At 36.0% G+C, this 26229-nt stretch overlaps 2 protein-coding genes and 1 long non-coding RNA gene across 3 annotated transcripts in view; 1 reads left to right on the top strand and 2 right to left on the bottom strand.

Moving 5' to 3' along the window:
• LOC126694607 (uncharacterized) overlaps positions 1-8228 on the bottom strand; it is a 35461-nt gene extending 27233 nt beyond the window's left edge. Inside the window, exon 1 of the mRNA XM_050390974.1 lies at positions 8094-8228. Coding sequence (XP_050246931.1) covers positions 8094-8217 — 124 coding nt within the window. The 5' untranslated portion in view covers positions 8218-8228. The remainder of the gene's footprint in view (positions 1-8093) is intronic.
• Positions 1-8462, top strand: part of LOC126694611 (uncharacterized) — a 31943-nt gene extending 23481 nt beyond the window's left edge. Inside the window, exon 2 of the long non-coding RNA XR_007645811.1 lies at positions 8094-8462. This is a non-coding gene — a long non-coding RNA (uncharacterized LOC126694611). The remainder of the gene's footprint in view (positions 1-8093) is intronic.
• LOC126694608 (uncharacterized) lies at positions 3082-4755 on the bottom strand. Its single transcript, XM_050390975.1, has 4 exons — positions 4466-4755; positions 4009-4370; positions 3341-3403; positions 3082-3260 (listed from the first exon to the last, which is right to left on the bottom strand). The coding sequence occupies exons 2-4, from the start codon at positions 4228-4230 to the stop codon at positions 3204-3206; spliced, it is 342 nt and encodes a 113-aa protein (XP_050246932.1). The 5' UTR covers positions 4231-4370; positions 4466-4755; the 3' UTR covers positions 3082-3203.
• Positions 8463-26229: the final 17767 nt, after the last annotated feature.

Raw genomic sequence — 26229 nt, 5'->3', positions numbered from 1 at the left:
AACGATGATGGTGAGAATACTTGGGAAGTTCTTACTAAACCTAAACCACCATGCATGAGTGGTTATGACCAGAATTATCTAGTGGAATGTGATGGCGAGCTCTTTTCGGTATTTGTGGGTAATATGAGAAAATGGGTACAGGTTTTCAAATTGAATGAATCTAAAAGGACCTGGATTAGAGTTGCAAATTTGGGAAATCATATGTTTTATTTGAGTTGTTCATCATCCTTTTCCGTAAAAGCAAAAACTCCTGGAATGGAAAACAAAATTTACTTTCCTATATTCTGTGGACAAAGCATGGTCTTCTTCTCACTAGAGACAAAGAAGTTTCATTCCTTTGAGGGTAAGGATGTCGACTTTTATAGCTCAAGGGAAAAGTTGCGATGTGGCTGGATCGAACCTAGGTGGTGCTAAAGAATTCTAAAGAGATTATTTTGGCGTGAAATTGAAATGTATACAGTATATATGCCGTTTTGTTCTATAGTTAAGTAGACGTATATTATGTTGCATTGAGTCAATGGGTCCCGCTTCTTTTGTAGCTTCTGTGCAGCAAGACCTAGTTTCTGCTTTGATTGTAGCTAGTTCATAGTTGCTGGTTTTTCTTTCTATAAATATTTTCCAAGTTAAAAATAAATTAAAAATAAACAAATAAATAATAACGTAAACTATTGTTCATGGTAATATTCAAGAGTTGCTTTCTATATTTTTAGCTGAATGTTAAAGAGTTAATTATTACTTAAAATATGCTGCTTAAGTTTCTTCTGAATTTGTTTTTTTATTACAGAACAATTGAAATTATTTGTACCAAATTTTGATCGATCCCATTAAAAAGTGAATTTCTTCTTGTGCAGTTCATTGAGAATTTGAGAGGTTAATATTCTAACAGCTGTTAGCCAATTACTTAGAAGTGTGAAATTATCAGTGGCATGAAATAACTACAAAATAATAGTAATTTCTTGGAATAAATGGTGATGTTGTAGCAATCGAACAAGCTGTTGATTTTGTTATTTTATTTTTTTAATCCAAAAAAATTAAAATAAATGCTAAATGCCAATTACATTTCCAAATAAAAGCTATGCCTCTAAGAACTATCAACATCTCAGAAATTTAACATCCAACTATCAAATCTTTTACTTCCCTCAATAACTCTGTCATCCTGACTTCACCTCTCAAGCAGCATGTAAACCATTTATTAAGCATCGAAAAGGTAAGCCCTCTAATAGTAATAGCATTGGTGGAGACGGAACTAAAAAAATTTGGCTTCTCAGCTACAGCCTACAGTACACAGCTACATATGGCTATGCACTGAAATTCAAATGTAAAAAATAAAAAATAAATTTATATTTGTGTGTTCACCCTTGTAGTAATATTTAAATAATTTATTTTATTTTATATTTTTTTTTCCTCTTCTTTCTCATTCGTCCCATTGCCCTCTCTCTCCTCAAACTCACTCGACCTCTTTTTTTTTTTTTTTTTTTTTTTTGAGAAACCTCCCTACTCAAGGAAGGGAGAGAATAACATAACTACTGCAAATCTTTTACAACAAAGCTGAGAATATTTGGAGGCACTTCCTCCATCCAAACTCTTAAAGGAAAGGAAAACCTAGCATCCCTAGCTAGCGCATGGGCGACATGATTGCCCTGCCGCCTTACATGGATGATAGAGGAGGACTGAAAATACCCCATTATAGACATAAAGTCTTTTACTAAGTGGCCTGTCAAAGCATTTGAAACCGACCCCGACTGCAAGCATTTCACCACTAGCTCCGCATCCCCTTCAAAACAAACCCGGCCAAAACCAAGTTCCCTTGCAAACAGAGCTGCTCTTCGTGCCGCCAACATCTCAAGGACCTCAACTGATGCTGGCAGCCTCACCTTTTCCGACATTGCTGCCAGCACCTGCCCTTCACTGTCGCGTAGCACCACCCCGATACCGGCTGCCTGCTCCTCCCCGAATACCGCCCCGTCGAAGTTAGCTTTAATGGAGTTCTCTGCCGGAGGCTGCCATCGCACCAGGCCAACATGCTTCTCTGCAACCCGCCCCTGTTTTCCTTGCTGAAACTCAGTCAACAGGGATGAGGCTAGCTGAGCGATTTTTGAACATGGCTGAGTAGCTTCATTTGAGCGCAACTTGTTTCTCCGCATCCAAATAAGCCAAGCCGACATTACGAACACCTCTACATTTTTACCTTCAGCCTTCATAATACTTACGAGGTCCCACATATTCTTCACAGACTGGTATTTGTTCCTCACATCAGCCCAGGAATGCTCCCACACCTCACGGACCTGCACACTCTCCCAACTCACTCGACCTCTCTTCCTCATTCTCTCTCTTCTTCCTCCACCGCCAACCTAGCTGCTAGTTCAGACTCACTCGCTGCCAAGCCACCAGCCCTGATCCAACCCACCCCTATGCCGACCCATCTCACCGATCTCCCCTCAACCCCGCCAATCTCGCCTGCCCAGCCACCCCAAACCCACCTTGCCAACCCAACTTTCTCCACCCCTTCCGCTGATCTCTATCTCTTCCCTCTCCTCTTTATATGGCTATGCTAGTGGTAGTGGTGTTTGATTTTTTTTTTTTTTTCCTATGGGTTTGGTGGTGGTTTGAATCATTTGATGGTTATGGATTTGGTGGCTATGTTGGTGGTTTGTTTTTTATTTTGTTTGTAGGTTTGGTTGTGACTATGGGTTGTGGTTGAAATGGTGGTGGTTTTGTGTTTGATTTTGGCTATGGGTTTTGGTTGTAACATGGCATTTTTACAATGCATCATGATGTACATGAATTTTGCAAAAATGGCACTATTTTTTTTTTTTTTTGTGAGAAAGGATAGCGGGGAGGGAAAGGTAGTCAGTGTAATAATCATCGGCCAATCACCACTGCTAACATAAAAATCTGCCGTTTCCTATCAACTCCGTGTGGTTTCACTAGTGCCAAACAGATTTCTCACTCTATGGTTTGGTGTAGAGTAAATGAATGTTATTTAGTAAGAATCTAAGAATGTGGTTTTTTGGCACACATCTCAAACATATTTAGATTGTGAAGCAATTTTCCAGTAAAAGGCAGTTTTACATTTTACGATTTTCTACAGTGAAGTAGGGATTTCATGACTAGAACCACTTACAATGCAAGTCCTCCAAGTACATTCTACAAGTTGCAAGTAATAAATGGATAAAATCCTTAAGCGTCGTGCTTCAGCCTTTTCACTTCTTGGTGCTAGCTTTCTTTTTTGACTTCCTAAACCCCCCTGCTCCACTCTCCTGTAACCAAGTATATTCAATGTAAATTTAACTGACATTAAGTGAACCAAAATCATGAATGTAGGGGTATTTAGATGTACCTTCCGGTATTGCCTATAAGCACTTTGACCTGTCAATTCCTGCCCACTTCTATTGATATAAACCTGCAGTGGAATGTAAAGGTTAGCATCGGCCTGTAAATTATCAAAGTCCAGGAGATTGATGTTTAAGAACATGTTTGAATATTAGATCATATGGGGGTAGCCAAGCAAATGCTAGTTGTTTAAGAACATGTTTCTGTGGGGTATGTGAACCATAGTAACACAGTTTAACAGGTCCAAGTGTGGTTTGATATTTACCCAACTAGAAAGGATTTTCACAAGTTCACAGCCAAGAAAATGCCTGCAGCAATGTGTGCAATTATTTCCTATACAAATGTAAAAGGAAAACAAAATATCCAACCACCAAGTAAAATGAAGCCATCCATAACAATTTCACAAAAACCTAATCTTGTGTTCTATGTTAGATGTAATTATATGACAGTGCAGGGTCTCTATTGTTGACAGGAAAACATCATTACCGACAAGATTTCAATTATAATAACAGCATCATTAACAACCCGCCTATACTCAATCAACTCACAGGACTTTCATATTGGTTATGTGGACAAACATCAAGTGACTGAGCAAATACATGAAACCAATCTGCAACTAAAGATAAACCTAATAAAATTCATTCAAATCAACAAGACAATAGTAATTTAACACACCTTCCTTCCATCTGAGTTTGTAAACCAATGACCTGCAGACTCGCCATTTGCTTGAACCCGTCTTTTGCCAGCATCCTTTGGTGTGCTAGCATGGCTTTTTGGTTCCACCCAACTTCCAGGAGCTTGTGAAACTTCTTTGGCATGTGATTTTCTTGATTTACTTCTTCCCTTTGTTGACCTGTTGACATTGATTTTCTGAGTTGCATTCTGCTTGGGGTCCATCCAACCTCCAGAAGCAAGCACGACATCTTCAGTATTAATTTGATTTTTTCAATTTATTTCTTCCCCTTGTGCGGCTTTTATCAACATTCAGTTTCTGAGTTGCCTGCCGTTTAGAAGCTTCTTCATTGTTAAATTGTCTCCTGAAGTACCAATAAGGACATACTATGATATAACAAGCAATAAAGTTGATAAAATACAAGAGCAACAGAAATAGAAGAAATGGAAAGCAATATACATGTAATCAATAGCTGATGCATTAGGCTGCTGATATTTTCTGTTGTTAATGACACCAAGTGGAGAAAAGTTGGGTAAGCGATTGCGGACTAAGTTCTGAATCCTTGGATCATGATGGAAAAAATAGTGATGAGCAGGAGGAAGGGGGTCATCTGAATCCCATATTTGTTCATCATTTTGGCTGTTAGTTGTATTTCCGTGATGGCTGTCATTGTTACTAGTGCCTGCATAACTCAGTCTCTGGGGTACATTCTTATCCTTCAGAGATTGGAAGTATTCTTCAAAAACCTCGTCAAAAGCAGGTGTTGGAATGCCAAAACTCTTTGTTGGACAGAAATCTTTCCATAAATCCTCAGTTTGATTTATGTTAGCTGACTCTTTTCTCTTTTGTTCACTCAAAGTTGCAGAATGGTCAGAGTTAGATTGTCGTCCTGTTAAGAACGGACCAATTTTACGAACTTCTCCGCTTACATTGTCACAACTAGGCAGATCATCAGAGTCAGAATCAATTAACTGGAACATTCGAAGAGGACTCTGAGTTAATCTTGGGAATATTAACTCACTGCGGCTCGTCTCCAAACTCGTAGAAGCTGAGGTATCAGAAACCTGTTTCCTTTTCCTTGTGTTTAACTGGCCAGATGATTTAGTGGTTAAGACCCCACTTCCATGCAATGGGATCTTTGAACTGCTATACATAGATTGGTACTGTGACGGTGGATGTCATCCAGTGGCGACTCTAGGAATTTTGTCCAGGGTGTTCCTATTTCACTTTGAAAAAATTTTAGGTCATTTCGGTCTATTTCGGGTGTTTCGAGACGTTTTGATAAATACCGGCCGAAATTCAAAATTTGGCCGGCATGAAGTTTGTGCTTAAAAAAAAAAAAAAAGTTCTTAAAACCAAAACAAATTTGCATTTTGCACACCGAAAAACCTCAAAAAGAAAAAAAAATGAAATGAAATGAAATGAACAAAGGTACCTATACAATAAACTATAAGTTCATTTGACATATTAATAAAATTATTAATTATTGTTGTTTAGTTGTTTCATTAATTTGTTTGTCTTTTATAAACTATAATTTGTTGTATTGTTATTTCATTAATTATTAAATTATTAATTATTGTTTAGTCTAACATAATTTAATTTGTTTGTTTTTTTTAATGTATTGGTTAATTAAATTATTAATTATTTTTTTTCCTCAATTAATTAAATTTTCCCAATTACAAGAATCAACTGCCAATCAAAAAACTTCACAATCAAAATATACATTACACTAAAAAGACAATTAATAATTTAATATCTTACCAACACAAACACACACACCAACACTAACCAACACCAACAGATAAGATATTAAGATAAAGACAAATTTAAAAAGTCAAAAAATCAGCCAAATATTAATAAAGATAAAGTTAAAGCTTAGCAATTTAGTGGCTCAATCACATAATCAGATAAAGACAAAATATTAAAATTAGTATTAAAGAATAAAGAGAGAGACAGAGAGAGTCATAATTTTCATTTCAGAAAAAGTCATTCAGATAGAGAAAGAGAGTGAGAGAGTCAGAGAGAGTCAGAGAGGGAGGGAGCACCTGCACCGGAGCAGCCAAGCATTGGAGCATTTGAGCAGGGAGGCCTGAAGGCTGAGGCCGCTGAGGCAGTGACGAGGTCACGAGGCGACGAGCGATCTCCGATGAGGCCAATGGCGAGTGACGAGCGACGAAGACGAGGGGCGAGCGAGCCGAGCGACGATGACGATCTGGACTGGACCGATCTCCGACGACGAGCGAGCTGCGAGCGACATGACCGATCCGATCTCCGTGACTCCGGCTGTTGTCAGTTGGCTTGAGCCTGAGGCGTTGCTTTGAGGGACTGAGGAAGTGAGGCGTTGCTCTGAGGGACTGAGGCAGTGAGGCGTTGCTTGCTCTGTCTTTAGTCTATACTCTTTAGGTTTGCTTTAGGCCTTAGTAGGGATTTCTGATTTAGAAAATTAGAAGTGAGTTCTGATTTGATTTGCTCTGCAGCTCTGTATTGGTTTTTTTTTTTTTTTTTTTTTTTTGAGAATCCGTGGGTTTGCCTCTGTAATCTGTTGGGCTTGCCGAGTTGCCGTGGGCTTTCCTCTGTTACCAAATTTTATTTTGGGCTTTCTTCATTTATTTATTTTTTTTTTGCTTGAAAGCAGAACAATTAAATTTTTTTTTTTTTTAATTCGAGGGTGTTCCTATAATACAGAGCAAGTATAAAAAAATTTGTAAAAAATTTTTTTTTTTCAGGTTTTTTTTCAAGTCAGGGTGTTCCTAGGAACACCCTGACTTGCACGTGGCGCCGCCACTGATGTCATCTGCCACAAATTTAGTAAGATTAGTCTAGCAGGAGAACTAAAAAAACATTCAAACTCAAGTTATCATTTCTTGATAATAAAAAAGGTCAACCAAAGATGGAGAGTGAAAAATATAACTTAAGATTCACTTCTTTTTTTCAATAATTATAACTTAAGATCAACTTCAGTGACTATGCAATGATTATTCCTATAAAAATACAGATTAGGGTTGAGAAGAGACTCAGGAGCTCCAAAAGCACATGGTCTGGCTTCATTTGACCATCTTGAAAGAAACGCCTGAATAGAATTAGAAAACCAGTCCTAGAGTAAATCCAGCATTGTTAATCAGCTATCTGTTAAACGCAAACCTCCTATTATAAATCAATGACTTAGTTTGGGATATAAGGAAGCTGCTACTTTCTAGTAAAGAATATTCCATCATAGAAAGCTGATCATAAAAGATGTCTTAGAAATGACTGGTGACCACATTGATAATCTTGTGAACAGACGACAGGATTCAAAGTGCATAAAACATCGTCAAAGGAAGTACCTAAGCAACAATTAAAGGTCTTAGGAATGACATTTTTTTGGCAAATATATAATGTTTGGACCCCAAAGTTTAGGTTAGGTTCTATTGTAGTCCCCGAAATTCAAAACATTCTAGTCCTCAAAAGATTGCAAACATATCAAGTTAGTCCTTCCGTCGTCATAATTCTTGCTTACGTAGAAAAAATTCGGCAAACCCACATGAGCTCCACTATTAAAACTCTATAAATCTCACAATTTTTTGAGGACTAAAAATGAACTTTTCAAATCGCATTGAATAAAATATAATCCGACTCAAATTTTAGGGACCCAATGGTATATTTTCACCTTTTTTTTTTTGTGGTAATGGACCCAACCTACCATTTTACAGTCTCACCACCACAAATTCTCAAGTATCACTCCCAAAAGAAGTTGATTTTAGTTCTAAGCCAAATTCAAAGTCTATTTTTCTTTAACTAAATCGGTCTCCACAAAATCATAGCACTGAAATGTGAACCAACAAATCACAAATCATAGTTAAACAAAATTACTTTACTGGGTAATCAAATTCAAAATCAAAATAAACCCTAACAAAAGAACACACAAACACAAAGAAAAATGGAACTTGATTATTACCTTTAAGAAAATCGTCTTCTGAGGAGAAATCTTCAATGTCATCGTCAAAGGCATGAGACGACGGCGTTTTGGTGGTCGGGGTGGCGGTAGGACCTCGCCTGAGGATCCGAGGCGGTTCAGGCCGGGATTCAGGATCCGAATCCATGACCTCAGGTCCGAAATCTTCGTCACGGGGAGCCGGTGTTTGGGTCGGGTGTTTGTCCGGAGCTATTTGGGGCTCCGAATCGAGACCCAGATCGAGTCCTAGGGAGAACGAGGGAGGTTCGTATCCCGCCATGAAAGAAACAGGAAGAAAGAGCTCAGTTTTGAACTTGGGGGATATTTTTATTAGAGGGAAAAATCTTGTTCAAAAAAAAAAAAAAAAAAATTTCTATGCCCAGTCTTTCATGACCCATTTCTCACTATATGAAAATTTTTATATTGTTTATATTGTTTACAGTTGCGTGAGACTCAGATTACTCTTCGATAATAGAACATTCTAATGTTGATTTTGTTTTTTTAATGGATCATTTTGAAGGTTTTTTCTTCAGTTTTGTATTTTTTTTGAGCAATTCATGCTGATAAACTGTCCTTTCAATCCCATTTAGAACCTGTACATCATGTGTTTGACAAAACGTCTCACTCACTCTTGCATTTTTCTTTTCATTCCCTTTTTTCAAACTTGGGCTTCTTCCTCTACAGGTTCAAGATTCTTCTATATTTTTCTTTACTTTTTGATCTTGAAATATTGCTGGTATGTCTTGAGCCAAGTAGAAATTATTTAATCTTGCAATCTTACTTATTTTAAGATAATATCTAATACCATTCTCATCCTGCATAATCATATTTAACTGAGTTATATTTTAGATCAAGTTACATTTTCAACAACAAATAAATTCATGTGTATGTATGATGTAGGACTCTGCACCATAATACGTTTGAACAATGCAATTTGTTGTAATGGCTTTTTTTAAAAAATAAACAAATAAAATTTAGTTACTGTAGGGATTGTTTTATATATCTTTCAGTTCAATTATAGGAACATGGTCATGTTTATATGTCCTACTAAAGTGTCCTTATAAAATCTCACTTTGCCAAATCATGCAATTATTCTTTGAAACTCTGTTCCCATCTGTGGCGGTGGAGCTTATTCCTTACTTTTGGCTTCTGCACTATACCTCTCCCTCCATTCAATATTCTACTTCTTCACAAGGCCTGAAATAACTGAGTGAAGAATTTGTGAACATTCTTTGAGGTATGAGGTGAATAATTCAATAAAGCTATTAATTCTTTATGGTTTCTTTGTTCTTAAAAAAAAATTATTTCTTTACTTTTACTGCCCATGAATATGATGGGCTTATAATGGATGGTCATAATATGAATTTTTTTGCCAATAAATCTGGGAAGTGAAATCCATGACTTTGATTCTTCAATTAGGTTTGTGGTTACCATTTATATAGATATTAGTTGTCCATTCATGCTGTTTTCTAGGATTCCCTCCTTAATTTATCTCAAAACTTGAATAATTGTTAAATTTTGCTTTAATAATTTAGGAAATGGGAGGAATTTGATGATAGAATTGTAGTATCATTTGTTCAGTCATGAAAGATTATATTTTCCGTGTTTGGCCTTCATTCAGTGTAAATAGAAAATCTATATAGTATACAATTAACTGGACCAATGAAAATTTATTCAAATAAAACTTAGATAAGAAAGTTGAATTTTTTGTAGAAGAGTTGAGTGATTGGTAGGTACCCTGAATATTAAACAACTAAACAATATAGCTTTAGGGTGAGTATGAAATACATGAATGATACTAACTTAATGCCACCAATTTTTTGGTTTTCACTTGAATCAATGAGGTTTGTGCTTTGAATGGTTATTAAATCAATGCATGTTGGAAAAGGAAAGTTGCATAGTATGCTGCATTGTGATTCTTTTATTTATCTGTAAAATATTCATGCGATTTGAAATGTTGTTTATGAGTTTTTCACTTGCATGTACTTCTCCAAGAATTAATCTAGAGAGAATCCACACAACAAATTTAACCTATATATTTGGCCTATACTAAACATGACTGTGGCATATTTAGGGATGTATATCCTTTGATTTATCAAATATGCCTGGACCATATGAGTTTCTAAGTTTCGTTTATTCTTTGGCTGAGATTATGAGTTCCTTTCTGAAGTATTATTGTTAATTTTGAATTGAAAAGATTGATAATGTTCTTCTTTTCTTAGCTTTTTTTTAACATCCTAATAAAGTGGTTGATGTGGTATGACAAGCCTCATATTACACTATGAACAAATGCAAGAATATTATTTCATTTATTAATCCAAAAGGACCAATACTAAATAAATTTTGATCAAATTAGAATTGATTTTCCATAAATAAATTTTAAGTAAATTAGGTAATTTAATTTTAACAAGTAATCCAATTTCACAACTAGCCCGTGCATTGAACGGGTTAGCGACTAGTTATCATTTATTTTGAAAACACACACATCCTTTCCTCTTCACTCATTCTTATTGCAGGTGGTGAAAAAAAACAAACTTGGGAAGGAAAGATCCTAGACTTTCGGCCAACCAATAAATTTTAAGGTAAGATCCATATTACTAACAAATTAATCATAGAAAAGGAGAATGGTTTGATTATGATTATTATGAGTTCATTATGTAGTGCTTAGATTCGTTAAAAAGTTTTGTGGGTTCAAGATAAAAATACCAAATTTCGGTTTAGATTGCTTGGATTGGTGTTGAGAAAACTAGAGCTTTGTTTGTTTTTTGAGTTATGATGCTGTAACGTGTTTGGGAAATTAGGATTTTAAGCCTTCCATGAGATTGTTGAAACCAAAAGTACATGGTTTTAGACATACATTTTCGCCGTGGCAGCTTTTTAGTTGGGATATGAGTAACTTTGGGATGATTTTCATTATGATATAAAAACAAGGCTTTTATACTCCTATTACAGCTGGCCATCAATTCTCAAAATAGGTCTCTAAGATATTAAAAAATTGGTGCTTTCATGAGTTTTAAGGTTGATTTTAGATTCATGGGTTTGGTGTTTTGATTTGGTTTTTTGAGGTTTCAAGGGGAAATTCGGCCACTAGATTATCTGGGTTTCTTATGAATAAATTTAGTTGGATTTGTCCCTATCAAATTCACTAGATTTGACTCAACAAAAAGATTCCAACCTAAAATGAGAGGGTTTCCATCTGTGTATGCTCTTTTTCTTTTTCTAAAGATTCCTAATTTTGTTTTCCACCTTTAAAATTGCAAAATTAAAATTAAAACTATTTTTGTTTGTATTAAAATTGGAGAAATGCCAACATGGCATTTTAAAATATTTATTAAATATTATTTTTATTATTTTATTTGCCACATTAGTATCAAATGTGCCAACTGTGTACACCATTAGTTATGTAAGGATTTTCTGTTAGTAAGTTAACGGTGGAGACCAAATTGACTACAAGTTGAAAATAGCAGAAACCAAATTGATTGTTACTAAAATGTAGGGACTAAATAACCTACAGCGAGTAAGAAATTCCTTTAACATTCGTATCCGAAAATTTTCATTACGAATTCCTCATTAGAGATCCAAATTGATGAGAAAAGCCATAAAATTTTCCAAGAAAGATTTCCATCAAAACAGAACTACGAAAACAGAGACACAGAACACAAATTTGCTTTTCTGATTTGCTTATAACTGAGTAAAAATTAAACACTACACGGAACCATAGTATATTATGCTCGAACACTACCAGCTATCTATACCTCAATTTACAAGAAAACAGAGACGCAGAACTCAAAATTTTTTTTTCTCAATTAAATAAGCAAAACAGTAACAGTAATACTAGCATCCATAACATAACACACACCACTAAATCTGAAGTCCAATCACCAAATTTTCTCACTAACCAAACAAACAAAGCAGCAAAAAAAAAAATCAAAATTAAACTACAGTTTCGAAAAAATAATCAGAGAGATAGATAGAGAGAAGTAACTAACCGAAAAAAAAAAAAAAAAAAAACTTGCGTAACACGCTCTAGTTCATGAGAGATCCTGGTTTTCCTAGAACAGAAGGGAATCCGAATCCTTCAAGTTTTAGGACTCTAGACCTGGCCTATATAAACGAGGACTTCGAGTCTTTCAAACTCAAACACCATTCAGTTTGAACTCTTTAAATTCTTGACCCTTAATTTGCAAGTCTACTTTTCATCATGAAGAAGAAATCGGCAGCAAAGAAGGAAGAACAGCATCGTCCGCCTCCGCCTGAACCCTATCCTTGGCTTGTTTATTCCTTTAGCGATAACAATAACAGGCAGATATTTTGCAGCATATCAAATCCCAATGAAACATGCATACGTAGAATCCCAGTGTTGCGGAATAGGTATTTATGGGCTAATTGTCACGGTTGGTGTTTATATTTCTGTAGAAATCTCGGCCAAATGATACTGTGGAATCCTGCAACTATGGATGAAATAACACTTCCGTGTTTGCCTGGGGGGCTAGATATCAAAGATTGCATCTTGACGTCTCCTCCGAGCGAACCAAGTTGCAAGGTCATCTTATTTTTTCACTACAAGAACAATATCTTATACTGTGAACTTGGCGATGAAGAATGGACCGAGTTATGTTATTATGATGAGCTGAAACGAACTATAAAGGAGGTAGGATTGGCGGAAGAATCAATGCTGCCAATGCGTCATCTACTGATTAGCCCTGTTTGCTGCGATGGTGATTTGTATGCTTTATGGACACCAGGAGGAAGTGATCATGATTGCTGCAGGAAGCTTGTAAAAATTCATGAAATTCATCGGGACGGCCTTAAAATCGAGCCTCTAAATGTCTTTCTACGGTCAGCTCTTCCAATTACCAAAGAAGTACACTTGATGGAATCTTGTGGCGATCTATTCACAGTTGAAATACAGTATAAGGATGAAAGTTTGACAGGCGTTTTAGCAATTGGGATCCATAGATTAAATTTTTCTAACAAAGAGTGGGTACAGGTAGAAACTGCTAAGGACCGCGCATTTTTTTTGCCTTTGGACAGGCTTGATCAGCAAGCGTTTTCCATCCCTGTAATTGACCCGGATGTGGCAAATCGTGTATATTTTACTTTAAATGGTGATGATACTTACAAAAAATTGTACTCGTACAACATAGAAGATGGAACAATTTCGATTTCCTCAACTTTTCTAAATCTACCAAGACTACAGCGATCTTGTCCGGTTTGGATTATGCCTCATCTCAGGTAATTGTTCACCTGCGAAACTTCCAATTGTTTGTCAACATCTATATTTTTGCACATTGAAAATCATAATTGGAAAAAAAATTATATATATCAAACTCTATACTTGTTTGTCAATAATCTTTGGTTACTAATGGAAGTTCATATATGATGAGTACCGTACAAACTAGTTTTATAATTGAAGAACTTAAAATTTACCACATAAAGTTGACAAACATCCAAAAAGGAAAAGACAAGTAGTATTGTTAATAAAAAAAACTGCACATGCTTTTATTACTAACAGCAATTTTGTAAGGTATCTATATCTATTGAATGTTTGAACACTTTGAGTGATTTATTTGCTACATAGATTTTGTTGATTTTATCTATTTATTTCTCTTCTATTCCTTGCTGATATAAGTTCGTGCTTATATAGGTTAACAAATACACTAAAAGAAGACGAGCACAAAAGTTATACAGAAGAACAAGAGAGTGGGAAGGTTTATGGAAGAGAGAATGATTTAAAGGACATGGAGTCCACAAATGATATATCTATCCTTCATTTTGACATGGTTAAAGTGATTGCCGAGCGTCTCATCTTAGTTGATTATTTGCATTTTCGTACTACTTGTAAAATCTTTCATTCTGCAGCACCTCCGATCCAATGGAGGATTGCCATGGAGAAGGTGGAAAACCCTTCTTTATTATCTCCATGGCTGGTGTTTTTTGAGAACGAAAGTGTTTGTGCTTTCATTGACCCAAAACATGGTGACAAGTATATCATCAACTTGCCACAAGTACTAAAAGGAGGTATAATTTGCGGCTCAAAGGATGGTTGGTTGCTAGTAGCTATAGCGGAAAAATCACATTTCTTTTTAGGTGAAAAATTGACTTTCTTTTTCAATCCATTCACACAAGCCATTCTACCGTTGGCAGAGAATATGGATAGAGCTCTGGATTTCTCTTGCATTGGCTTCTCTTCCTCCCCACCCTCTTCAGAATGCGTGGTTGTTAATTTGAGTAAGCGTGAATCTGATGCGAAGTTTGTTGTAGAGTACTCTTCTAGCTTGGGGCAGGACCTGGACGAGGACCTAGACCATTGGCATGAAAATGAGTTTAATGATGCAGACTTTTCCTTTAATAACAATAGCCCGATTTTCTACAGAGGAGCATTTTATTGCTTGGGTCAAAAAGGAAACCTAGGAATTCTGAAGTTAAACGATGATGGTGAGAATACTTGGGAAGTTCTTACTAAACCTAAACCACCATGCATGAGTGGTTATGACCAGAATTATCTAGTGGAATGTGATGGCGAGCTCTTTTCGGTATTTGTGGGTAATATGAGAAAATGGGTACAAGTTTTCAAATTGAATGAATCTAAAATGACCTGGATTAGAGTTGAAAATTTGGGAAATCATATGTTTTATTTGAGTTGTTCATCATCCTTTTCTGTGAAGGCAAAAACTCCTGGAATGGAAAACAAAATTTACTTTCCTATATTCTGTGGACAAAGTTTGGTCTTCTTCTCACTAGAGACAAAGAAGTTTCATTCCTTTGAGGGTAACGATGTTGACTTTTATAGCTCGAGGGAAAAGTTGCGATGTGGCTGGATCGAACCTAGGTGGTGCTAGAGAATTCTAAAGATATCATTTTGGCGTGAAATTGAAATGTATACAACCAGCAATGGCAAGCCAAATTATCAGATGTTGAGAAAGAAAGCATTAGTCACATAGTCACAGATGAGGAAATATCCTTAGCTATCTGGTCTCTTAAAGCCTTTAAAGCTCCCGGGCCTGATGGTTTGCATGCCGGGTTCTTCCAAAGGTTTTGGCACATTGTGGGCGGGTCGGTCAAAGATGAGGTGAAGCAAGTGTTTAGGGATAGGAAAATCCCAGAGTATCTGAATAAAACAAACATTGTGCTCATTCCGAAGAAGCAAGGACCTGAATCCATTAGTAACTTTCGGCCCATCAGCTTATGTAACTCGGTGTATAAGATTATCTCCAAAATTCTAGTGGGCAGATTAAGACCTTTTCTGGACCAGCTTGTTTCTCCGTGTCAAACGGCCTTTGTGCCAGGTAGAAGGGGTGTGGATAATGCAGTCATTGTCCAGGAGTTAGTCCATACTATGGGGAAAGCCAATGGAAAAGTGGGGTACATGGCGATCAAGATTGATTTAGAGAAAGCCTATGACAAGCTTGAATGGAGTTTCATAAAGTGTATGTTGATGAGATACAACTTCCCAAACAATATTATTGAGCTTGTGTTGAGTTGCATTTCTTCGGTCTCTACCTCGATTCTATTCAATGGGGGAAGCCTTGAGCCTTTCTACCCCACCAGAGGTATAAGGCAAGGAGACCCTCTTTCCCCCTACATATTTATTCTTTGCATGGACTTTTTGGGTCAGCTTATTCAGGAAAAATGTGAAGCCAAAGTTTGGAACCCGGTCAAAGCTTCTAGGAGCGGTCCTTCCTTCTCACATTTATTTTTTGCGGATGACTTAATGCTTTTTGCAAAAGCCAATGCAGAAAATTGTATGGCCATTAGGGATGTGCTTGATACCTTTAGTAGTCTATCTGGACAAACTGTGAGTGACGATAAGTCTAGGGTCTATTTTTCTCCAAATATCGACCCAAGTGATAAAGAGGCTCTTAGTGATATCCTAGGCTTTCAACAAACGGATTGTTTTGGGAAATATTTAGGCTTTCCCATCAAGCATAAAGGGGGTAGCAACCAGGATTTCAATTTTGTGCTGGATAGAGTAAAGAACAAGTTGGCGGGGTGGAAGGCAAATCTCTTATCCATGGCGGGAAGGGTAGTGCTAATCCAAGCTTCTTCTTCTGCGGTGCCCGCCTATGTGATGCAATGTAACCAGCTGCCTGCAAAAGTTTTGGATGGAATTGATAGGGTGAACAGAAACTTTCTATGGGGTTCTGATGAAAGCAAGGGAAAAATGCATTGGGTGGGGTGGCAAAAGGTAACCAGACCGAAGGCAGAAGGGGGGCTGGGTTTACAAACCGCAAAAGGAAGAAACACGGCTCTCTTGGCAAAGTTGAATTGGAGATTTCACACTGAAGATAAGGCCCCTTGGGCTAAAGTTCTTAGGCTTAAATATTGTACCCGGCAAAGATTAAGCTCCAGAAATGCTAGCCGGCTATCAAGTTCCAGAACTTGGAAAGGCTTAAAGCATGGTGAAGATATTTTTGATAAAGGTATTAGATGGCTGCCTGGTTCTGAGAGCAAGCTAGATTTTTGGGGAGATAGTTGGTCTACTCTTGGCCCTCTTAGGAAGGTTATTCATGGCCCTTTGTCAAGGCAAGCTTCGGAGCTGAAGTTTAAGGATGTTGTAGATTGTGCAGGTGCTTGGAATTGGAATATTCTGCAGATGACTCTCCCAAGTGAAATTATCAGTGAGCTTAAAGCTACGCCAACCCCTCTAACCACTAGAATGAATGACAGACTTGCTTGGAAGTTTTCTCCGAAAGGAGAGTTTGATCTTAAGAGTGCTTATTTATTAACCACTGCTTCTAGAGGGGATGCTCCTTTCATGGGGGATTGGATTTGGAAGTTGAATACCATGCCGAGAATCCAAAATTTTGTTTGGAAATGTATGCATTATAGCATAGGAGTTAATCAATGTCTTATAGCTAGAGGTGTTAATGTTGAAACCAGCTGTCCCCGCTGCCATAGAGATCCTGAATCCATTTTTCATGCGCTGCGTGATTGCCCTGTTAGCAAGAGAATCTGGCAGCAGCTGGGAAGGCAAGCGACAGATGCTTTCTTCTCCAACCAGAACATGCGGGATTGGATCAGGTTGAATGCAAAATCTGGGCACCAATTTGGGTCATCAAAAATTCCGTGGTGTCAGGTTTTTCTCTTCACTATTTGGTTGATTTGGAAGGAGAGGAACCAGCTTGTTTTTAGAAGTAAAAATCTGAATCCAGATCTGGCTAAAGAAATATTGGACCGAGCATCAGAATATTTTTACTGTGCTTCTAATCAACTAACTGCTAAAAGGCTGGTCCTGAGGAGTATCTGCTGGGAGAAGCCGAGAGAGGGGTGGCTGACTTTGAATGTAGATGGCTCGGCATCAGGAGTTTCTGGGATGGCAGGAGGAGGAGGTTTAATCAGAGATGAAAATGGGGATTGGGTTATTGGTTTTGCAAGAAAGATTGGGACAACTACTAGTTTCATGGCGGAACTTTGGGCTCTTCGGGATGGTCTTCTGCTTTGCTTACAAATTCAAGCACAAGCTGTTTGTGTTGAGTTAGATGCAAAAGCCGTTGTTGATGCTTTTACCATGCAAAGCTATTCCAATACTGTTATATCTTCCATTATGGATGATTGCAGACATTTAGCTACACAAATCTCCCATTTCAGAGTTAGACACATTTATAGAGAAGCTAATAGATGTGCCGATTTTTTAGCTAAATTAGGATTGTCCATTGTTAGTGATTATGTTGAGTTGCATAGTCCGCCTGTGGACCTTTTGCATATTATAGAGGATGATGCCTGTGGTAGGGCTGTAAACAGGCTCTGTCCTATTCCTTTGTTTTCAGTTTAGTTTCTAATATATTTCCTTTATACCAAAAAAAAAAAAAAAAAAAAAGAAATGTATATGCCGTTTTGTTCTATAGTTGAGTACACGTATATTATGTTGCATTGAGTCAATGGGTCCCGCTTCTTTTGTAGCTTCTGTGCAGCAAGACATAGTTTCTGCTTTGATTGTAGCTAGTTCATAGTTGCTGGTTTTTCTTTCTATAAGTATTTTACAAATTAAAAAAAAAAAAAAAATTAACGTAAACTATTGTTCATGGTAATGTTCAAGAGTTGCTTTCTATATTTTTAGCTGAATGTTGAAGAGTTACCTATTACTTAAAATATGCTGCTTAATTTTCTTCTGAATTTGTTTTTTATATTATAGAACTATTGAAATTATTTGTACCAAATTTTGATCGATCCCATTAAAAAGTGAATTTCTTCTTGTGCGGTTCATTGAGAATTTGAGAGATTAATGTTCTAACATTTAGCCAATTACTTAGAAGTGTGAAATTATCAGTGGCATGAAATAACTACAGTAAATGAAAAACAAAATAATAGTAATTTCTTGGAATAAATGGTGATGTCATAGCAATCGAACAAGCTGTTGATTTTGTTTTTTTTTTTTTTATCCAAAACAATCAGAATAAATGCTACATGCCAATTACATTTCCAAATAAAAGCTATGCCTCTAAAAACTATCAACATCTCATAGAAATTTAACATCCAACTATCAAATCTTTTACTTCCCTCAATAACTCTGTCATCTTATCCTCACCTCTCAAGCAGCACGTAAACCATTCATTAAGCTTTGAAAAGGTAAGCCCTCTATAATAGTAATAGCATTGGTGGAGAAGAAACAAAATTGGGCTTCTCAACTACAGTACACAGCTACTTTTGGCTATACACTATAGCTCAAATGTAATATATATATTTGTGTGTTCACACTAGTAGTGATATTTAAATAACTTATTTTCTTTTTTTATGTTTTTTTTTCTCCTTGTTTCTCATTTATCAGACAAACTCACTCGACGTCTCTTCCTCATTTTCTCTCTTCTTCCTCCACTGCCAACCCAGTTGCCAGCCCAGCTCCGACCCATCTCATCGATCTCGCCTGCCTAGCCACCACAAACCCACCTCGCCACCCCAAATTTCTCCACCCCTTTCGTCGATCTCCATCTCTTCCCTCTCCTCTTGATATGGCCGTGGTGGTGGTGGTGGTGTTTGAATTATTATTATTATTTTTTTCTATGGGTTTGGTGGCTATGGTGGTAGTTTGGTTTTTGATTTTGTTTGAGTTTGGTTGTGACAATAGGTTATGGTTGAAATGGTGGTTTGGTGGCTATATTGGTGGTGGTTTGGTAATTGTGGTGTTGGTTTGGTGTTTGATTTTGTCTGTGGGTTTGATTTTGGCTATGGGTTTTGGTTGTAACATGACATTTTTAAAATGCGTGATGATGTACATGAATTTTGCAAAATTGACACTATTTTTTTTTTTTTTTTTTGAGAGAGAGGATAGAGGGGAGGGGAAGGTAGTCACTGTAATAATCAATGGCTGATCACCACAGCTAACATAAAAATCTGCTGTTTCCGATCAACTCGGTGTGGTTTCACTAGTGCCAAACAATTTGTTTGTAGAGTTGAACAACCCTAATGGTCATAAAATGGATTTCTCACTCTATGGTTTGGTGTAGAGTAAATGAATGTTATTCGGTAAGAATGCATTCTCATAAAAAATGTCAAATGCTATAAATGCTATTTTTAACATCTAATTTTAAAAAAGCACACTACATGAAAGGTGCTAGATGCTATAAATTTTTACAACTAGCTATATCTAGTAGCCCACTGTAACAAGATGTTAAAAAATATATATATTGGTTTAATGAAACACGTGGGGCAAATGAGGTGAGTCTAGTCAATATTCTTCAGACATGCATGTTTTTTGGGCAACCATTTCACTGCAAGTCAGTCCACTGTGTAATAAAAAAAGAATATTTAAATGAAATAATAAAATAATAGAATATTTGATGTTAGATGTATTGTAAAGTGAGTTGTTAAAATGAATAAAGTAACTTTTTTTAGATGCTAAATACTATATTTTATAGCATTGTTAATGAGAATGGTCTAATGTGGTTTTTTGGCACACATCTCAAACATATTTACATTGTGAAGCAATTTTCCAGTAAAAGGCAGTATTACATTTAAAGATTTTCTACAGTGAAGTAGGGATTTCATGAATAGAACCACTTACAATTCCTCTAAGTACATTCTACAAGTTACAGGTAATAAATGGATAAAATCCTTGTATTGTGCTTCAGCCTTTTCTCTTCTTGGTACTAGCTCACTTTTTTGACTTCCTAAACCCCCCTGCTCCACTCTCCTGAAACCAAGTATATTCAATGTATATTTAACTGACATTTGGTGAAAACCAAAACCATGAATGTAGGGGTATTTAGATGTACCTTCCGGTATTGCCTATAAGCACTTTGACCTGTCAATTCCTGCCCACCTCTAGTGACATAAACCTGCAGTGGAATTTAAAGGTTAGCATAAGCCTGTAAATTATCAAAGTCCAGAAGACAGATGTTTAAGAACATGTTTGAATATTAGATCATACAGGGGTAGCCAAGCAAATACTAATTGTTTAAGAACATGTTTCTGTGGGGTATGTGAACCATATAAAATTATTATTTTCAATTTCTTTTTTGTTTAAACCCACGTGTTATTAATTCCATTATGACTTTTTTTTAATACGTTATTGATTTTTTTATTATTGCACATATCTTAGCCATAAAAGTTACTACTTGCTTGAGTTGGTTTAATAAATTAGAATAATGATTTTTGTGTCTATGAAATAAGTAATCAAACATTAAAATAGTCTATTCTCAAAAAAAAAAAAAAAAAAACATTAAAATAGTCATTATTAACATAGTCGAGACCGATATTTCATAATTAGTATAGTATAGTTTATATTTTAATTGTTTTTAACAAACTTTTATATTTTTTGGTGGAAACTTTTTATATTTTCAATAAAATTTTTAAAACGTTTCTCAAATAAAAATAGGCTCTCTTATTTTTATTAGATGAAAAAGTCTTCTATCAATGGGTTATTTTGAAGGGTAATTTTACTTTTTTTTTTTTTGTTGTTGCTGTTGAGTTGGTAACTTTTATATATATATATATATATATATATATATATATATATATATGTTGCTGTTGAGTTGGTAACTTTTATATATATATATATATATATATATATATATATATATTATTTTCCACTAGCAATCTATCATGTTAACGGGTCAAAATATTGTCCATGCATTGAGAAATAGAAAATTGCAAGAGGAAAATTTTAATTGTTTGTGTTTGAGACTAGCTTTATCTAGGTTTTAGTCTTTATGTACAACCTTTTTTTTTTGCAATAAAATTCAAATATTTTAATGAAAATTTTGATACAATCATATATATGTTATTGCAATAAACAATTTACAATTTTGAATATCTTGTAATAATAGACTGTTACTTTACAAATCTTATTGCAATACATTACAAATAATTGACAAAAATAATCAAGATCAAATTGTTGCAATGATATATCTTCATTGAAACAAATAATTATTTCATATTTGTCATTGAAATAAATTGTAAAATAATTGATATTAGATTATTGCAATGATATCTTCATGTTTGTTATTGTACTAAATTGTAAAATAATTTATATAAAGTTATTGTAATGATATAACAGAACATGTTTTCAAACGGTTAGGTTCCTACTTTTGATATAATCTATTGTTGGGTTTGAGTCCTATTTATGAAATTTTTAGCAATCAGGCCTGAGTAAGCGGATTGATTGAAGAATCTTTTGAAAATCTAAAGGTAAAGACGTGGCATGAAACTATTGGGACAATTAACACACTTCTATATCTATACAACTATTTAAGAAGCTTTCCCTGGATCCTCATTTTCATGGTTCAATACTTTTTTTTTTTTAATTTAAGAAAATATATATATACATATCTCTCTTTATTGAGCAAGTCAAACAAGTGGGAAGACTACTATTGCTGCTGAGGAGAACTTTATGATAACGTGGAAACTAAAAATGCTAATTATTTTATGAGATTAAATTGGGTCAGGAGCTGGCGTAAAAGGTGTGTTTTACGCCAGCCAATTCTGACCCAACACGTCAGCAAAATAAAATAAAAAACTAATTTCGCTCTGCCTCTCTCCTCTTCCCATCCCCTTCAGTTTTCCAGAAACATGGTAGGCCTGAAGCAACGTTGTTTTTCTGAACACTATACTCTCTCTCTCACACGGTGAATTTTCTTTCTTTTTTTTTCTTTTTCTCATCTTTCTTCACTGGTCAAGTTTTCTTCTTTTGCTCCTTTCTTCATCGGAAAACTCCATTAATATACCAGAAAACTCCATAAACAAGCCAAAAAACTTCACTTCAACACAAACCCATGTCAATCTAAGTCCATTTGGGTTGGATCTAGCGATGGCAGCAAGGCAGATGCGGCGGCGGCAGCAAGGCAGATCCGGTGGCAGCAACGGCGGCAAATTTGACTAATTTCCATTGGGTTTTTCATGTGGGTTTATGTTGGATTTTTCATATGGGTTTTCCGTTGGATTTAGTTTATCTCTCACGCCTCTCATCACAGCACCCAGTTTTTCTTCGTCTTTTTTCTTAGGTCCTTTTTTTTTCTTCTTTAGTTCAAGATTCACAGGTTACTTTTTTCTTCTATCTTTTTTTTTTTTAAATTAATTTTTTATCTTTATTCAAATACTCATTTGAAGGTTTTATGTTGCAAGGCCTGTGAAGTGAAATTACTTTATATCGTGGTTTTGAGTTTTTTTTAGTAATATTGTTGTCTATATTGTTCTTTGTGGCTTGGGTATTGCAAGATTGAAGTAAAATTGCTAGTTGAAACTGCTGGGTTGATTTTTTTTTTTTTTTGGTGGATCTAAGTTTGTGGCATGGGTTTCTCACTGTATTTTGTTGTGAGTTCCATTGATGGTTGGTTTGGGTGTGTGAACAGCCCTTTTGCTAGGATTTCTTTGTAAAATTTGCAGTTCTTTCAGAGGATCTTGCACAAGAGAGGAAGATATGAAAAAAAAAAAAAAAAAAAAAAGAGAGATTGTGGCTCCTTCAACGTTGCTTCAGGCCTCTGGAAAAGTGAGGGGGATGGGAAGAGGAAGAGAGAAAGTTTTTTTTTAATTATTTTGCTGATGTGTTGGGTCAGGATTGGCTGGCGTAAAACACACCTTTTACGCCAGGGTAATTCTGGTGCCACACCCTCTCCCACAACTTTCTACACAACTTTCACCTGTGGCAAGCTACATCATCACCTTGGGCCCACCAACATACCACAGCACTTAACTTTAGTTATTTTAAATTTTCAATTAAAAAATACCACCGTTACTTTACTTACTCCTTTCTTCTTCTTCCTCCTAAAGTGAAAAAGCTTCAGCTCCAAAATAAATTGCAGCAGCTGGAGTACGGTGGTGCAAAAATGGAAAACTCACTCTGGAAGACACCATCCCATGCAAGAAAATAAAAACCCAACCTTGAGAAACATTACCTCTCCGCTGAAAAACCAAAACCCACTGCTACTTGAATCCGCGAAAAGCATCGTCCGTCTCAGATTTGACATAATTAATTTTAATGAGCTTACAAAGACCCACTATGTTTTAATGAGCTTACAAAAACCCATTGCTTAATGAGCTTACAAAAACCCATTGGATGGAATTTAAAACACAAACAAAATTTGTAAGCTCATTAAGCAATGGGTTTTTGTTTTCGGCAATGGATTAATGTTTTACAAGAATGGGTTTTCATTTTCCGATTTGTGATGGTGTTTTCTGGCTTGGGATTTCCGTTTACGAGCCACCGTGCCAGTACTCCAGCAAAGCAAATCTGAGACGGACGATGCTTTTCGCGGATTCAAGGAGTAGTGGGTTTTGGTTTTTCTGAGGAGAGGTAATGTTTCTCAAGGTTGGGCTTTTATTTTCTGGCATGGGATGGTGTCTTCCGGAGTGAGTTTTCCATTTTCGCACCACCGTACTCCAGCCGCTACAATTTGTTTTGGGGCTGAAGCTTTTTCGCTTTGGGAGGAAGAAGAAGAAAGGAGTAAAGTCACGTGGTATTTTTTAATTGAAAATTTGAAACAGCTAAAGTTAAGTGCTGTGGTATGTTGGTGGGCCCAAGGTGGTGAGGTGGCTTGCCACATGTGAAAGTTGTGTAAAAAGTTGTGAGAGAGGGTGTGGCACCAGAATTACCCTTTACGCCAGCTCCTGACCCAATTTAATCTCTTATTTTATTCTTTACATGCCATTGCTCTTGGGAGGATAATATGACTTCTTTTTTTCTTTTTCTTTTTTTTTTTCTCTCTTTTTTTTTTTTTTTTTGAGCCGTAATGGCAGTGTAACCATGGGTTTCTTGAACATGCTTGGTCATGTTTGCCACTTTTTCGCTGTAATGGATGCACTTCCCAGAGTTGCCCATTATACCTATATTCATTAATTAATAAAAATAAAGTTAATGCACACATAGATTTCGAAAAATCATACACAATGAATTGGGAAAATGAAGAAGCTTCATGTTAAATAGAAATGTAAAATCCTCCACAACATTAGAGATCCTTGTGTACCTCAGTACTTGTTGAAGAGAGAACCAGTGAGGCGGGAGAGAGAGGGAAATGGATTTAGAGAGAGAGATGTTGAACGGATTTAGAGAGAGTGGCTGAGAAAATGGATTACAAATTCCAGGGAAATGGATTTAGCTCTCTGTTCCCAACTAAACAATGAAAGGAATCCAAATAACTGATTTATTTAATTGGTTTTCCTAGGTCATCATATTTGTGTCTTATTTATATTGTCGTTGCATGTTATGTATGACGAATGTTTAACCTATATCTACATAATTGACCTAAGTAACAACTTTGCTATTAAATTAGGTTAAACACATTGTTTTCAAGGGTCTAAAAATTAACACAATAAAATTCAAATATTTTAATGATAACTTTAATGCAATAATATATATGTCATGTAATAAACAATTTATTGCTTCAGATATCTTATAGTAATAGACTATTATTTTACAAATCTTATTGCAATCAAATTATTGCAATGATATCTTTATTGAAGTAGATAATTATTTCATATTTTTCATTAAAATAATTGATTTTAGGTTATTGCAATGATATCTCCATATTTGTTATTGCAATAGATTGTAAAATAAATTATATCAAGTTATTCTAATGATATAATAGAACATGTTTTTAAACAGTGGTTCTTACTTTTGATTTAATCTATTGTTAGGTTTGAACTGTACTTATAAATTGTTTATATACTCATGTTGACAATTGGATAGTAGCAGAATCTTGGGTAGTACTCTCAGCAATGTCCTGGACAGCAGTTGCATCTTGAGCAGTAGTCTCATCCTTTGCAGGAGTAGCATTACCACTCTCTCCGTACCAGAAGCCTTTCTAAGTTGTTCCTGGATAACTTCTACAGGGAACCCAGGCACACCAAAAGTGTACCCCTCATCTGTAGAATTCCCCTCACTACTATGACTACCATCACTAGAACCACTATAATTGGTGTCGTCGTGATATTTGTCTATAGCTTTCTCTATACTATTACTAGACGAAGAAAGAATTGTCTCAGACATTTTTTGGAAACTCAAAACCTAAAGACGGGAAAAAGGAGAATACCTGGCTCTAGATGGAAGAGGACTTAAGGCGTAGAGGGGCTTCTAGACGAGGCTCTAGACGAGAAATGTCAAGAAAGAAATTTCAGAAAATATGAAAGGGTAGGGGAGAAATTCCACTATTTATAGACAGCCCAACATGGCACTTGAAACGACACAAACCAACCAAAAGATAACACATGGCGTACTCCTCAAGAAAATAAATCGACACAACCAATAGCCATCAGAATTATAACGCGTGGCACGTCCAATCACTGACATAAATGCGTTTGACCAAAAAGTAATCTAAGAACATACATTTCCTTAGACGACCTATGGACTAGGGGGCAACTGATGGTGTTAGAAAATAAACTCCATACTCATCCATTAGGGCCGTCCAAAGGAAAGACCAACAAGGGCGAACCAAGCGTATGTAGCGTTCGTCCTAGGCTTCCTTGAGAAACTTGTTTGTCCTTAGAAGCATTTGGACGGACGAGCTCTACACGAACAAAGGAAATTAGGCCTCTTTGTGACGAATCGTTTCCAACAATTCGTTATGGAAACGATAGTCAAGAAACATAACTCCCACGGCAGTTACATGAGTTAACTCCAAATACTACGGACTCCTTAATAATAGGGGGAGTTATGAGATGAATAACTGCTTACATCGACCTATATAAACACTTTTACTCCTATGAAGAAGGGTAAGTTCATTCTAGACAATATTCCTAGAATCTTGAAATTTCAGATATCCAGAAGAAAGAAACTAACTTCATCATCGGAGGATTTGTGGCCGGTCACCCTGGTCTCCTCTGACTTTTGTCAATTCTTTTTTAGGTCCGACACATCAGTGGA

Source organism: Quercus robur, chromosome 8 (genome assembly GCF_932294415.1).
Source record: "Quercus robur chromosome 8, dhQueRobu3.1, whole genome shotgun sequence".
Lineage (NCBI taxonomy): Eukaryota > Viridiplantae > Streptophyta > Magnoliopsida > Fagales > Fagaceae > Quercus > Quercus robur.
The sequence above is the reverse complement of the archived record's forward strand: the minus strand, read 5'-3'. Positions and strand labels throughout refer to the sequence as shown.

Excerpts from the sequence above, each read along its gene's own strand:
- LOC126694608 (XM_050390975.1), bottom strand. The coding sequence starts at position 4,230 with ATGGACCCCAAGCAGAATGCAACTCAGAAAATCAATGTCAACAGGTCA. Across the intron at positions 3,404-4,008 it reads CAAACTCAGATGGAAGGAAG|GTTTATATCAATAGAAGTGG; the intron begins GTGTGTTAAATT and ends ATTCCACTGCAG. Across the intron at positions 3,261-3,340 it reads CTTATAGGCAATACCGGAAG|GAGAGTGGAGCAGGGGGGTT; the intron begins GTACATCTAAAT and ends ACTTGGTTACAG.